This window comes from Haematobia irritans, chromosome 2 (assembly GCF_050003625.1).
Source record: "Haematobia irritans isolate KBUSLIRL chromosome 2, ASM5000362v1, whole genome shotgun sequence".
In the NCBI taxonomy this organism is placed as follows: domain Eukaryota; kingdom Metazoa; phylum Arthropoda; class Insecta; order Diptera; family Muscidae; genus Haematobia; species Haematobia irritans.
This window is the reverse complement of record NC_134398.1, coordinates 205870590-205887009: the sequence shown is the minus strand read 5'-3', so window position 1 is coordinate 205887009 and position 16420 is coordinate 205870590. Positions and strand designations below refer to the sequence as shown.

Here is a 16420-nt window from a genome sequence, read left to right as displayed (position 1 = left end):
AAATTTTATAAAACTTTTAATTAAAATAGTAACGCAATCGCTAAAAATCAATATTACTAATAAGTGAAATACATAATACACTATTTTATTTATTTTAAAACATAACCATCGTCAGTAATGTATGATAAAAAAAGAAGAATTTACGCATAAGCTTAGCTCTGCGAATGGTTTGCACAATGGAATATGGAATGGAATGGAATATGTCTCCAAATGTCCTAGAACGTACAGAAAATTCGAATAATCGACATTTTACTTTTTTTTTTTGAAAATTGAGTCAAATGGAATAATCGCCGAAATCCACATTTAATAGTACCGAAAATCGACTTTTAACGAAAAATAGAAAATGTCGAACTAGAATTAAAATTTGGTAAAAGTCTTTATTTTAATAAAGTCCAAAAATCTACTTTTTGCTTCTCTTTTCAATACCTAAAAGTACAAAGCGAGAAACGGCTGTAGTATAAAGTGGACATATATTAATTAAATATAGCACATCCATTTATAGACCAACAATTACGCAATATTAAACATTTCAGTAAAATGGTATAAAAATTAAAAGAAAGTATGGACGAAAAGTTCTGGTTATTTGCATATTTACTAGCATTACAGAATATAATACAACTTAATTTACAACCATACCGTAATCCCAAATAGGTCAATAAATAACGACATCTCATTCCATTTTCATTTATTTGCTCAATTTTGTAATTTGAAGCCGTAATGCCGGTGCAAGATAAATTACAATATTAAAGTAAAAGGTAATAGGTAAATAATAAAAATAATGACCAAAACATTACAATAGATTTGCTTTTTTATTTTTTATTTAATTTAATTTTTTAAATATATCATTTTTTGAATAATTGAAATTAAATAATTTAAATAATTTTTAACGTAGGCTAAAATATTTAATCATATAACAATCAGTATCAGCATTGAAACAGGTAAAAGATACTAGAATACTGGCAACAAAAGAAACATGCAAAACAAAATAAATAAATAAACATAATTTTAGGACTGACAGTAATTCACAAACAAATCATGGAGTATCAGCAAAATGTTGAAGTTTTTCTTCCGATATGTACAGCAGGAAACATCGAAAGTTCTTAGCGTTGGGGGAAGAGCGTTAAATAGCCGCGCTACTCTAACAACGAAATACCCATTCATGAAGGCCTGGACCCTTGGTATTACTAATTGGTTAAGGCCGGTATGCACCTCTAGCGAAATTTTCGGTAGCAAAAATTTATTTAAGTATACAACAAAAAAAAAAACAGGGCTGTGTACCCAAATTTTAAACCAGCTAATCGCTTTTAAAAATTGTTAATATATGTTCCAAATATTCCTCAAATAAATTGTTTATTATTAACAGACCTTTTAAAACTTTTACGCACACAATGATTGTAATAAATTAAATGTTTGCTGCCACAATATGCTTTTGACAACCCTGTTATTTTCATTAGAGGTCGTACCAGCTTACGAAATTGAACGCTACCGAAAATTTCGTTGGCATAAATAGCAATGCATTTCTTATGGGAATGAAATTTTTCGCTAGAGGTTAATACCGGCCTTTAGCTCGAACTGAGCACAAAAGAGTTTACGAGAAAAGTTGGAATACGTCTACGGAATATCTTGTAAAATAATATCAGAATTCGAAAGTCTATAGTCAGAAAAATGACAGTTAGAAAATGTCGAACATCTGGACTGGACTGATCAAATAATCTGCGAGAATATACGTACCTAACTACTCTATCTCTTCAAGAAAATAAGGACAATTTAATTATCATACAGAACTTTTATTTTTCGTTTTTTTCGCTAACGCCATACCGAATTTTTAATAGAACGGCATCTGTAAACCAATTTGTTTGGCTGTGTTCAATAACCATTGCCGAACGAAATGTCAGCTAACCAGTGTTGCCGTCTCAAACCATATATTGTTAAAAGACAGGGTACATCATAAAAATTATAAGTGAACCCTAACTAAAAGAGAATTTTTTAGTTGACTCTCAATATTCTAATTTGAATACAAAAGCTGCTGCCCTACCAATATACTTTGAATTTGACGACCAATTCGAAAACAGTCGTAAACGATATCAAAATCTCATCGGAAAAGCGCCACACCAGGTTACTAAATTAAAGGAGTACCCTGCCAACATTTTTTTTTGATTTTGACGGCGCTTCTGAGAATCCCCACCACGTCGCAAAACAGTCGTATACGATATCCAAAACTCCTCGTAAAAGCGCCGTCACTATTGAGTAGTTGTACCACGCATGCATTAATAAAAGAATGATATTGAGTTACAAGAAGCAAGTTACATGTTGCAGCGTCTATCAGCCAGTGTTTTTATTCTTGATGGAAGCAGCGTGTCTGGAAATATATCTAAAAAACTATCACTTTATTCCATTTGGAAAGTTAAAAATTGTTCACCAATATATTGATTCACATTTTTAAACGAAATAACTATGTTTTCAGCACTTCATTATCGTTTTTATTTAAATAAATTATAATAAACTAGTTGCCCTTGGTGTTTCACAAAATATAAAATGGCTCCCCAGCAACCACAAGGATGAGCATTTTTCATAGATAACGCCATATCAATTTGATAGCGAATCCCATCTTCCACATTAAAACAAATTGCCTTACACATTGCTTGCTTTCAACAAAGCAAGCAATGTGAGATTTAGAGAAAAGATTTAGTGTGAAAAGTTGTTGTTAATATATTGAGAAATTGTTGCTAACGTGTTGAACTCTACTGTTGAGGGTAATGTCTGTTTTTTGTTGAGTACGCGATTTTCTCAACAATTTCACAAATTTAATTCTAATCCAACTCTTTGAAAAAAAATGTTTAAAAGCGTATTGAATATAAGCATTTCTCCAATGCTTGTGTTTATTGGGTCTTGTAACAATAGTGATGGCAAAATACTTTCATGTACATTTCATACCTTTTGATACGCGTCCCCCATCACAGTTGGCGATTGTTGTATTGTCACTTACGTGTCTGTGGTAGCGATGAGGATGAAATGGAACATTGAAATGCTGGCAAAGTTAGAGTATCTTTACTATGCGTCTATTTTGAAACAATTAAGCGTATCCAATAAGGATCTTTCAAATGAATAAATATAAGTATTGTGACCGTACGTTTTAATTTTTATTATTATAGTTGTTCAACTGGGCTCTTCCCAATAAACACAAACGTTTGAAAAATGCTAAATTTCAACAATTTTTCAAACATTTTTTCAAAGGATTAGGGTAATATTCAAGTTGAGAAATTGTTGAGAAAATCGCGTTCTCAACAAAAACAGACATTACCCTCAACAGTGAAATTCAACACATTAGCAATAATATCTCAAGTGTTATCTTCAAATTGAAATGCATCGCTACACAATAATTTGTCAAATAATTTTCGATGCGAGTCAAATTCAAAATTAACATCGTTGCAAATACTTTTCAACCTAAATTTGTATGAATGATGTCCCCACTTCAAATTGAAAGTCAAAGCCAAAATTCTATGAATATTGTATAATTTATTCATTTTCATCAAAATAAAATATATAATACACTACACTACATAATACACTACAATACCAATTGATAAATAATAATCTTATTAAACATATCAACAAATAAGAAAAAAACAAACAACACTTTTGCATTGATAATTCGATTTCCTTCCTTTTGGTGTCATAAAACAGCATTAAAATTTATTAGCATGCGGGCAATTTGAAATTAGTAACGTACTGGACCGCGTGTTAGAATTGATTTCACAAAATATCCATTTTAAACTGATAATAGCATATGAATTAAACTGACGATGTGATGCACATTTTCATCCAGAATTGATTTCAACAATTTGTTGTTTTTAACAATTTTAATTGGTTGCACTTGTAATGTTTCTGGAAACTTTTTCTTGTCGATAAGCCACTCATTTTTCATTGCTCAGCTTCTTAATGTTTGCAAGAATGTAGCATCCAAAGATTTTAGTTTTCTGCAAAGAGATTTAAATTTAGTGACTTCTCTAAAGTGTTGATTTAATTTTTCATATTGACGTACCAATTATTATAAACTATTTGAAGCAGTTCCAGTTAATTGTCCACTATTTTTTCATCGGTCAGCTTTTTAATGTTTTCAAGAACGTAGAATCCATAATTTTAGTTTTCTGCAAAGAGATATACATTTAGTGACTTCCTTAAAGTTTTATTTCATTTTTTATTTTCACTTACTTATTTTTATAAACTATTTGGTTATTTGTCTAAATTTTCCATTTTTTTCTTGTAATTGACCACGAACTTCGTTGCACAAATAAGTATTGAAAACCACATGGGTTTTTCGTTGTATTTTAGGGTAGTGTTTTGTCAAAGTTTTCTCATATTATCTTCAACACCTTTTCAAAGCTTTCGTCAACATTTTGGCAAATTGGAAGTAATTCGCAAGCAATTTTAAGATGTATTGAAGATGAGCTATTTCAAGTCAAGTTGAATTTATGTTGAAAATTATATTTACCCTCAAACTGAAAAGTTGTTGCATTTGAAAAACGCTCATCCTGTGTTTATTGGGTTTGGTCAGATTCAGTTGCAATAATTTAAAGTGTTCAGTTCTGTGATATTAGTATAAGGGGTTTCGCTGCAATAATTTTACTTATTATTATTAATTATTATTAAAATGTGTGTCGTGATGTCCAGTTTTATATTAATTAATAAAAAAACGTAAAACTAATTGATTTTCAATAAACACTCCTGATGAAGTTGGAAAGAACCAACGAAACGTTGAGTAAAATATGAAATAAATTAGTTTTATTTAATTCATAAAAAGACCATCTGACCAAAGAGCCCAGTTGAACAACTATAATAATAAAAATAAATATAAGATTTCATAAATATAATGCAATTACTTTTAGCGTTTTTCATAAAGGTTTGTTTGCAAAAATCAAACATATTACCCATGGCTGAACAAGAAGGTTAAATCATGGGCCCATATGATTACAATTTTTTATTTCGACAAAATTTTAAGATGTCAAAATCATATGTTTATGGTGATTGCAGCTCTCCAAATGACACTGCATAGCAAATGCATCTCAAACAAACTCGCGCATTCATAGCTGGAGAATTGTTCAAATATGACTTGAGTATTTTGATAACATATTCCAGACCCAAAATACCACGCATATCAGTTTTTAAACTGCACCATAAACTGTTTTTGTTAATAGATTGCGAAGATCCATTTGACTGACTTCCATTCTTAACTTTGGTGGGTATTATAGTCTTATTTGTCTCGTATCGCATGAATTATCCACTTCACAATCACTCATAGGTGACACAATTAAATTTGAACCTTTATTTTTCTCTGGATTTTAATTATTTTTCCAGGACAATTGAAAGAATAAATAATTGCCACTTTTACCAATGCCATACGATTCTTTTATCAGCTGATTTTGACTTCTTAAAATTGTAAACAACATATTGAAATTTGTTGTTTTTGTTATCGTGGTTCAAACTCCTTATTCAGCCATGATATTACTTTGCCTTCTCTTATAAAATGTTTTCAAGAAATAAATTACCTGTCCATAGAGAGGAATGTACACCGTCTAATAAAAATGGATGATTAGCAACACTATCTGGACCGAAATTTAGTTAAATGTGCTTTTAAATGTCAATAAATTATGTTTCATAACGATATGGCAACGTTAATAAGAAATCATATGGTATCTAGTCGTTGATGGAATACCAATGCTCCAACTTTGTCCAGTTTGAGTTTGAGTTTCATGGTAAAATCATATCTCTGGAAGAGAGCTTTAGATGTGGCGACGGGGCTCCAACAAACGAATATTCTGATAAAACAAAAAGGGAAAAACTGACGCGCGACTAGTTTTTAAGAGAAAAAAAGAACGAAGCGAGAAACCCTTTAGATGTCAAATTAAAATAAATAATTTGCTAATTGTGACCGTGTGTGCGTGTTTAAGATATGAAATAAATAATATTGTTTAAAGTAATCCAAAAAGTAAACAAGTTCTAAAAGTTTTAATGACGACTCCATTGCTCTCGAATAGTTGTGTGGTGTCTTATTTTTAAGCATTCTCTTTTGTGTGTCTGGCCGCAAAAAGTTGCCATTTCGTTGTTCGGAATTTTCAAGGCGATAATGGGAAGTGGCTTTTTTGGGTTTTGTTATTAGTCAGAGTTTGTGTGACTACCCCAAAATAACTAAAAAAATCTAATAAGATTTAATAGTAAAGTAACAACAATTTATGAATTTATTTCACACTGTGAAATGAAACAATGCCTTTAATAATCAAATTTAAGTGTTCACCACATGACGAGGACGCTGCTCAAAATGCGACAACAACTTTTAGCACATCAACGAAGATAACAATACCGCCATTAAAGGAGCATCAATACAAAAACTCCATTACAATAAACTCACAATGCTACGACCATTGTGGTTGTTCGCCATGCTGCTGCCGTCACCAACCACACTACAATCATACCACCAAACCAACGACGAAGAAGGACTATCATATCTGGCGTCGTTGTTCTTCTTTGTTCCTGCTGTTCCTCTCAAAGTCTGCGTCATTAGCCGGCAAAAACATCCTAGTTAGTAGAAAAAACAATCGCCACCATCTCAGAGTTGGTGATGGAGGTGACCGTCTGGCGTCTGTAAATATTTCTCTATTCCTGCTTTTAAATTTACTACTGCAAACTTGTTGTGGCCAACTACTGATAAATGTACAAAATCAAGTAAGTTTCCAATAGTATAAAAAATAATGTGTTCTTGGTATTGTATTGAGTGCAAGTGGGATATTTGAGTTGGTGGTGTTTCCAATCAGTTGTTTCTTTTTTTTGGCAAAATGGCGTGAGTTTATTTTCTATGCCAGACACCAACACCAATGTGTATCCATGCAATATTTTAAGGTAAACCACAATGTGATTTATATTAACCAAAACATTATCGACCAGACAGCCAGCCATGCTGTCTGCTTCCACATTTTAAAGTTTGTGTTAGTGTTCAATTATGTTGAGGACACAATAAAATATCTGATTTTGAGAGTACCTTAAAGAATTAGTGAGAGGATATAAGCAACTATCTAAAGAATTATAAAGATTGGGTATAGCTTTTATTTGTTAGAAATAAAATGAACGCAAATTCAGCAGCTAAATTTTTGTCCATAAATTTTATTCTATTCCAGGATGGACTGGAAAATTAATTTTTCGTTTTTTTCTTTTTGGGAAAATCGCAATTATTATATGTTTATATTTGACGTAGTTTAGTTTGGGTTAGGTATAGTTGCAGTTTGTGGTACAACAGGTGGTGAACTGTTTAGAATCTTTGAAACGATCAGAAATGTCACCAGCCTTACTGACAGGGGTAATTCACCGCTGATAAACTTTTTGACGTTCAGTCGAAAGTGGAAATGTTTAATGAACAGTATTTGTGAAAAAGCGATAGCACTCTTGGCTTTTTGCTGCTACACAGACATAAAAGTACATTTGGATGACAATATAAATAGCCTTCAAGATATTCGAAACAGACACAAAAAGCTTGACCCCACATTGGGCGCCAAAATGTAATGGGCAGGATTTGTAAAAATTCGGTGGCCTTTTTAGCATTTTGCTGCGGCTGTAGTTCGACGGAAATGGGTGTTCTTCCGCTTTATCCGTTCATTTAAAACTTTAAGTGCCACGAAGAAATAAACTTTTAATAAAAACCTTGAACATTGTAGGGTTACACAAATTTGAATTTGAAATATTAATTGGAATGGACAGGCGGATGGACATTCTAGAAAAGAACAAGTATATACGGCCGTAAGTTCGGCCAGGCCGAATCTTATGTACCCTCCACCATGGATTGCGTAGAAACTTCTACGAAAGACTGTCATCCACAAATTTCTACTCACATGGTTGTTAAATATCATATGCTACCACCACGTACCAAATTTCAACCAGATCGGATGAATTTTGCTTCTCCAAAAGGCACCGGAAGTCAAATCTGGGGATCGGTTTATATGGGAGCTATATATTATTATGGACTGATAGGAACCAATTCCTGCATGGTTGTTGGATACCCTATACTAACATCACGTACCAAATTTCAACCGAATGGGAAGAATTTTGCTCTTCCAAGGTGCTCCGGAGGTCAAATTTGGGGATCGGTTTATATGGGGCCTATATAAATTATGGACCGATATCGACCAATTTTTGCATGGGTGTTTGAGGCCATATATTAACATCACGTACCAAATTTCAACTGAATCAGATGAATTTTGGTCTTCTAAGAGGCTCCGGAGGTCAAATCTGGTGATCGGTTTATATGGGGGCTATATATAATTATGGACCGATATGGACCAATTTTTGCATGGCTGTCAGAGACCATATACTAACACCATGTACCAAATTTCAGCCGGATCGGATGAAATTTGCTTCTCTTAGAGGCTCCGCAAGCCAAATCGGGGGATCGGTTTATATGGGGGCTATATATAATTATGGACCGATGTGAACCAATTTTTGCATGGTTGTTAGAGACCATATGCTAACACCATGTACCAAATTTCAGACGGATCGGATGAAATTTGCTTCTCTTAGAGGCCTCGCAAGCCAAATTTGGGGGTCCGTTTATATGGGGGCTATACGAAAAAGTGGACCGATATGGCCCATTTGCAATACCATCCGACCTACATCAATAACAACTACTTGTGCCAAGTTTCAAGTCGATAGCTTGTTTCGTTCGGAAGTTAGCGTGATTTCAACAGACGGACGGACGGACATGCTCAGATCGACTCAGAATTTCACCACGACCCAGAATATATATACTTTATGGGGTCTTAGAGCAATATTTCGATGTGTTACAAACGGAATGACAAAGTTAATATACCCCCCATCCTATGGTGGAGGGTATAAAAACAGACGGGTTTTGTTGGATGTGGTTTTTGTGCAATTTGACTTCGCAAACCAGAGCAAGGGCAACCCTTAGGTTAGGTTAGGTATAGTGGCAGACCGATATTACAGGCTCAAGACTATTCAGTCCAATGCGATACCACAGTGGTGAACTTCTCTCTTATCACTGAGTGCCGCCCGATTCCATGTTAAGCTCAATGACAAGGGACCTCCTTTTTATAGCCGAGACCGAACGGCGTTCCACATTGCAGTGAAACAACGTAGAGAAGCTTTTCACCACCATTACTGAAGAGGGATAATCCACCGCTGAAAAACTTTTTGGTGTTTGAAACCCACGACTCTGTGTATACAAGGCGGGCATGCTAACCATTGCACCACGGTGGCTTCCGTGCAACCCTTACTCTTCATGATCCCATATAACCATCTTGTGAGAAAAGTTCTGTGAGCCACAGTAAGGGGAATTCCTTGTTACCAGTAGGACACAAAAATATCTCACACGATGGTCATATGGGATCATGAAGAGGGAGGGCAGCCCAACAAACCAATTACACATGGTATACGAAATCAAAGTGCACTAGAAACCAACCAACCATCTAACCACAAAATGTATTTTTTCTCTTCTAGAATGTCCGTCCGTCCGTTCGTTCTAATTAATAAATTTGTGTGGCTGTCAAATGTTCACAGATCCTGTCATTACAAACGTTGACGTAATTTTTTTTAGGGATTTTAATACAAATAAAAACGTCTAGATTTTAAAATAGCAAATTCTTGCAGTCGATACTAGACTTTTGCGTTTGTTGAAAATTCGAATTTAGATATCGAAAAATTTTTATGAGGTCTGGGCACGTTTGACATTTCAATTTTGTTGTTAAAAATCGATTAGTTTTTTTAAGTCCACATAAAAAGTTGAGTGGACAATTGTGGTGGCACACTTCAAAATTCAATTGGACTAGATCTTCAAAAAATCAAATGTTGATTTTTAAGATTAAAACCAGTCGACTTCGACATTTACCGGTAGTTTTGTGTACCAGAATATGTTGGAGACACCCAGCAAAAAAATTTGGAAGTTCTTCCAAAGGCACAACTTTAAAAGCACTTCCAGAAGATGTACTCCCAATGATGTTCTTTATTTTAACTACACAGGAAGTTCTTTTCATTCAAATTTTTAAAATATACTTTTTCATATTTTTAATGGGTCATTTTAACTTTTTTTGTTTCAAATTGGTTAAAAACAGTTTAAGAATTCATAAAATCGTACAAATTATTAAAATTTTGTCGAAAAAAAATGCTAAATCCAATTTGAAAAAATTGTGAATTTTTGAAAATATTTGATGTAAAACGTTTCAGAAAAGCGTTAGAATCTATTAAAAATGATAAAAAAATTATAAAAATTATTTATTTGACAAAATATCACAGAATTTTTTAATTTACATCGAAAATATTGAATTCGGATCACACCTAAAGAAGTGATGCAAATTCAGTGCAACGGCTGTTGAAATGGAGGACTTCAACGGCTGTTCTATGACAAGTCCATGTTAAATTCATCGCTTCTGCGTCAATTTTGCACCACTTCCGGATCCAAAAAGAACATTTTCATTACTTTTTTTTGCGGCGCTTTTTTGCTGGGCAGTTATGCTGCAGAGGAAAATATGCCACTTGTTTGGAGATTTCAGTAGGATATCGACCCGAAACACTCATTAAAATTGTTGAGTGAATGGCTTCGGGATCATAATTCGAACGTTGTTGAGTGGCCAAGTCAACCCACCTACCTCAATCCCATTGAAAACCTATGGGCGAACTCAAGAGACAACTCTCTAAGCTTTCGTGCAGCTACAAAAAACACTTGTGGGAAAATATTCGAAAAGGTCGAGATTTGCCGTAAGTTAATTTCATCCATGCCTAAGAGAATTGAAGCTGTCCTTAAAAATCCCGAGAATATACAGGATATTAACGACATGGCTTCATGCTTATTACAAACACTAAGTTTCATGTACAAAATTCTTATATTATTTTAAAGTTTTTAATATACACCTATTTTATGGTCCACAAAAAATCCGGCGAATTTCTTGAATTTACTTTATTTTAAGTTATTATTTAGTCCGTTCTGAATTCTAAACTAATTTTGAAATAAACGGAATATGTTCACCATATATAAAAAAATATAGCATAAAATATAAAAACCATGGCCTCGTTAAGAAAAATACACCAATTTTTCTGTCCACACCTGTATATTTAAATCGTAACCAATTAGAGCAACATTTTTTTACACTTGTACAAAATTTTTAGACTTAACATTTATATCGGGCAATGCCCTGGAATGTAGCCATATTCTTGTAAAAAATATGAGAAATGTTTAAAACTGAAGCCATATTTAAGCATTTTCGCGAAAGCGGATTTATGATTCTAGCCATATCGAGTAAACATATATAAACATTTCAACCAAGTTTGGCATTCATAGTTGCTAGATTTCTAATTCTAATTTGTACTTCTATTCTCTGTGCAAAATATCAAGTAAATTGTAGTGAAATTGTGTTTTTTCGGGGTTCATATGAGTTTTTTTAGCACATTTGACGATTGCATTCCTTGTGCAAAATTTGAAGCAAATCAGGCTTCTATGGCCAATGAGAACATATCGAACGAAAGATATATGTATATGGAAGCTATATCTAAATCTCAACCAATTTCTTCATAAATCAATAGTTTTCTTTCTACTCGAACCTAAAATTACATACATAGTTACTTGTGCCAAAACTGCGACCTAAATTTTGATTATAAAAATATGTTCACAGACAGACGGACAAGCCTAGATCAAATCCGGGGCAATATTGCCAAAGACATCAACTGTCTATCTCGACTCCTTCTGGGTGTTGCAATAATATGCAATAACACAATATGGCGAAAAAGGTGATGAATCATGGCGGTACGTTTATCTAACAGTCCTGAATTTTAACGCTAAAATTTCAAAAACTCAATTTGGATAAAAAATTGTAATCTTTTGGAAATTTTGGTAATTATATTTGAACCAATAATGCGGCAATCTTAATTTGATGGTCTAGGCATATATTAGAGTTTGAATGTAAAGATATGGTCATAAATTCTATCCCAGTCTGGACCACGATCCAAAATATATGGCATCAGTTGGTTATATATCTGAGTGTACTAAAGCTCTTTTAAGTGATTTCTCACGAACGCTTAATTCACGCCTTTAGAACTCGGGTAAAAAATAACCAAGTTATATTAACTTTAATGTGAATGCACAATTTGCTTGCTATATATATTAATGCTGGGCCTTCATATTCAAAATCAGTTCCGAAGTCGATGTTGACTGCCATAATTTTCACTATTTAATTATTTAGAAATTTAACTCAGATCACGATATCCCACATTGTTTTTATATTGTAATAGTATTGTTTATGAGTTTTTTATTTAGTAAGATGATTAAACAATTAATGGCGCATATGTACGCAAAATTCTTCACTGAAACTACTAGAGGTTATCATTTATTTTAGACAAAAATTCTTGTTCACTACTTTTTATAAAATAATGAGCAGATTAAATTCTCAAGCACTAGAAATCCGAGCATTGCCATAGTAATAATCAGTTATGATTCCCTTAACCGTAATACGATCTTGCTCACTATCTACACAACAACATCAGTATTTTGATCTGAGTAATGTTTGCTTCGCAATGCTAAATGTATTATGGAGTCATCATATAATGTCGATCATCCCTATTGATTGAATGTTTTACTTCTCAATATTTAACTATCCGTAGCTTATTTTTCTCTCTCCATCCTTATGGGTTATGTACAGTTTTTAAAAATTTTATAAATTTCTCGATATTGGAATAACTTGAGAACGACATATAAATAGCAAATCTTGTTTAGCATCATCACTTTTTGGTATTGTTGATTGTTCTTTTCGCGCAATAACTAAGCATCAAGCTTTTTTTGAGTGCTATTTCAGTAGATGGCTATTTGGCGTTATTTGGAGGATGCTTTGACTCATGTTATTGTTTTAAGTGAACCCTTCTCATTTGGTTATGTTTATCGTTTGATCATGAATGATTGTTTTGATAGACTTGGAATCTTACTCAACTAAGTTATATGTAGATAAGGCTTAAGAACTTGAGTTAAAAAAAGATGTGCCACGGTTCCCACTTGTGCCAAAAATAATCCACCAAAATTTGAAGCAAATTTTACCAAAACTCTACCAAACTTAAACAAAAAAACTTTTTTTTTTGAAATATTTGGTAAAATTTGTATTGTTAGTATGATTTTTTTAAAGAAATGTTTCATTGTTATTTTTAAAGATATTGAATTTATGCAAATATTTTGTCAAAATTTTATTTCTATAGAAAATTTTGTTAAAATTTTATTTCTATATAAAATTTTGTCAAAATTTTATTTCTATAGAAAATTTTGTCAAAATTTTATTTCTATAGAAAAATTTTGTCAAAATTTTATTTCTGTAGAAAAATTTTGTCAAAATTTTATTATACCCTCCACCATAGGATGGGGATATTAACTTTGTCATTCCGTTTGTAACACATCGAAATTTTGCTCTAAGACCCCATAAAGTATATATATTCTGGGTCGTGGTGAAATTCTGAATCGATCTGAGCATGTCCGCCCGTCCGTTCGTCCGTCTGTTGAAATCACGCTATCTTCCGAACGAAACAAGCTATCGACTTGAAACTTGGCACAAGTAGTTGTTATTGATGCAGGTCGGATGGTATTGCAAATGGCCCATATCGGTCCACTTTTACGTATAGCCCCCATATAAACCGACCCCCAAATTTGACTTGAGGAGTCTCTAAGAGACTCCGGTATATGGTGTTGGTATATGGTCTCTAACAACCATGCAAAAATTGGTCCACATAGGTCCATAATTATATATAGCCCCCATATAAACCGATCCCCCGATTTGGCTTGCGGAGCCTCTAAGAGAAGCAAATTTCATCCGATCCGGCTGAAATTTGGTACATGGTGTTGGTATATGGTCTCTAACAACTATGCAAAAATTGGTCCACATCGGTCCATAATTATATATAGCCCCCATATAAACCGATCCCCCGATTTGGCTTGCGGAGCCCCTAAGAGAAGCAAATTTCATCCTATCCGGCTGAAATTTGGTACATGGTGTTGGTATATGGTCTCTAATAACTATGCAAAAATTGGTCCACATCGGCCCATAATTATATATAGCCCCCATATAAACCGATCCCCCGATTTGGCTTGCGAAGCCTCTAAGAGAAGCAAATTTCATCCCATCCGGCTGAAATTTGGTACATCGTGTTAGTATATGGTCTCTAATGACCACGCAAAAATTGGTCCACATCGGCCCGGAATTGGTTCATATCAATCCATAATTATATATAGCCCCCATATAAACCGATCCCCAGATTTGACCCCGGGTGCCTTTCGGAGAAGCATAATTGAAATTTGGTACGTGGTGGTAGTATATGACATTTAACAACCATGCCAAAAGTGGTCCATATCAGTCCATAATCATATATAGCCCCCATATAAACCGATCCCGAGATTTGGTTTTGGAGCCACTTGGAGGAGCAAATTTCATCCGAGTCAGTTGAAATTTGGTACATTGTAATAGTATATGGCCGCTAACAACCATGCCTAACTAGGTCCATATCGGTCTATAGTTATATATAACCCTCAGATAAATCGATCCCCAATCACACAAAAATTGGTCTATATCAAGATCATAATTGTATATAGCTCACATATAAGCGACCCCCATATTTCAATTCTGGCTCTCTACGTACCGTGCAAAAGTCCATATCGATTCGTAATTATTTGTAGACTTACCTATACATACCTTTTTTGTCTAATATATACCACGTATGGACTAACTCACAATTTAGAAAACGATGTTAAGAAGTTTTAAGATACCACAAACCAATTAATTCGATTGTGGACGACAGTCTTTCGTAGAAGTTTATACGCAATCCATGGTGGAGGGGTACATAAGATTCGGCCTGTCCGAACTTACGGCCGTATATACATGTTTCTATAGAAAATTTTGTCAAAATTTTATTTCTATAGAAAATTTTGTCAAAACTTTATATCTATAGAAAATTTTGTCAAAATTTTATTTCTATAGAAAATTTTGTCAAAATTTTATTTCTATAGAAAATTTTGTCAAAATTTTATTTCTATAGAAAATTTTGTCAAAATTTTATTTCTATAGAAAATTTTGTCAAAATTTTATTTCTATAGAAAATTTTGTCAAAATTTTATTTCTATAGAAAATTTTGTCAAAATTTTATTTCTTTTATTTCAGCTTAAAACCATGCATTGATATGTTTGTACGAATTTATTTCGGCATAAGCCGGCTATCATGTAAAACCTTTTTTCGGAAGGTTCAAGTGTGGTTTACTTTTGGGTTTAGTGAACTGCCTAAATTTATTCTGATAATTGGTTGATAGTTTTGCTGCAAGTAGAGGATGCTGATGAGGAATTTGGTAATTCCGGAACGTGCGTCCATCCAACCATCTTGCAGTCTATAGGGCTTTGCCTAAATAAATTTGACAAACATTCTTTTTCTCTGTTGGCTGAAATCAAAAAAACAACAACAATGATTAAAGGAAAAAAACCAACAATAACAAAACAAAACGAACGAAAAAAAAAATATTTCTATAAAAAATTTTGCCAAAATTTTATTTCTATAGAAAATTTTGTCAAAATTTTATTTCTATTGAAATTTTTTTCAAAATTTATTTTTTTAGAAAATTTTGTCAAAATTTTATTTCTATAGAAATTTTTTTCAAAATTTATTTTTTTAGAAAATTTTGTAAAAATTTTATTCTTATAGGAAATTTTGTCAAAATTTTCTTTCTATAGAAAAATTTTGTCAAAATTTTATTTCTATAGAAAATTTTCTCAAAATTTTATTTCTATAGAAAATAAAAACAATAAAACATCACGATTTCGACCAATCTACCAAACAGTAAAAAATCTACAATTTTTGGTAGAATTCTACCAACTGTGGCAACCGTATACACAGCTGCGTTTTAGCCTTTTTAAACGCCTTAAAATGTTTCCCTCCAGGCCTGTAAAGTAGGCAAGCCACTCTAGTAACTTTTAGTGGTGACTTCCTCAGCCACAATATTCACTATATGGATGCAAAAGACAAATTTTTTCCGAGTTGGTGTACAAAGACTATACTACATAAGCGTGCCTCGAATGCCATTTTGAACTGGTAAAGAACCATATGGCAATTGGATACAAAAAAAATCGGACTGCATTACCAGAGATGGTCTGTATCAAACTGTTTTAGGTTTGCGACTGTCGCAAAGTTGTAAACGTCGTAAACGTCACATACGCGTCGTAAATGTAGAAAAAGTAAAAAAAGTCGCAAACTGAAAATACTTTAGTCGCGTCAGCTAGGCAGCGAATTCGATGATATCCAAGACGATGGTTTGTGAACATTCAATTCTTAGGAATGTTCACAATTTTCGGTTTTAGTCCCCACATTTTCCCTATTGCCTTTTGCACGAGTTCAGGGTAACCGTGGATTTTCTCGTC

At 33.2% G+C, this 16420-nt stretch overlaps 1 protein-coding gene and 2 long non-coding RNA genes across 3 annotated transcripts in view; 1 reads left to right on the top strand and 2 right to left on the bottom strand.

Annotated features, from left to right (window-relative positions):
• Nucleotides 1-668: 668 nt before the first annotated feature.
• On the bottom strand, nucleotides 669-1904 carry LOC142224861 (uncharacterized). Its single transcript, XR_012719205.1, has 2 exons — nucleotides 1732-1904; nucleotides 669-1651 (listed from the first exon to the last, which is right to left on the bottom strand). It is a non-coding gene; the product is annotated as an uncharacterized LOC142224861 (long non-coding RNA).
• Nucleotides 1905-3637: 1733 nt separating this feature from the next.
• LOC142224860 (uncharacterized) lies at nucleotides 3638-4172 on the bottom strand. Its single transcript, XR_012719204.1, has 2 exons — nucleotides 4043-4172; nucleotides 3638-3977 (listed from the first exon to the last, which is right to left on the bottom strand). It is a non-coding gene; the product is annotated as an uncharacterized LOC142224860 (long non-coding RNA).
• Nucleotides 4173-6122: 1950 nt separating this feature from the next.
• The window catches only part of oaf (BRICHOS-like domain-containing protein out at first), a 70736-nt gene continuing 60438 nt past the window's right edge, over nucleotides 6123-16420 (top strand). Inside the window, exon 1 of the mRNA XM_075297295.1 lies at nucleotides 6123-6720. Coding sequence (XP_075153410.1) covers nucleotides 6262-6720 — 459 coding nt within the window. The 5' untranslated portion in view covers nucleotides 6123-6261. The remainder of the gene's footprint in view (nucleotides 6721-16420) is intronic.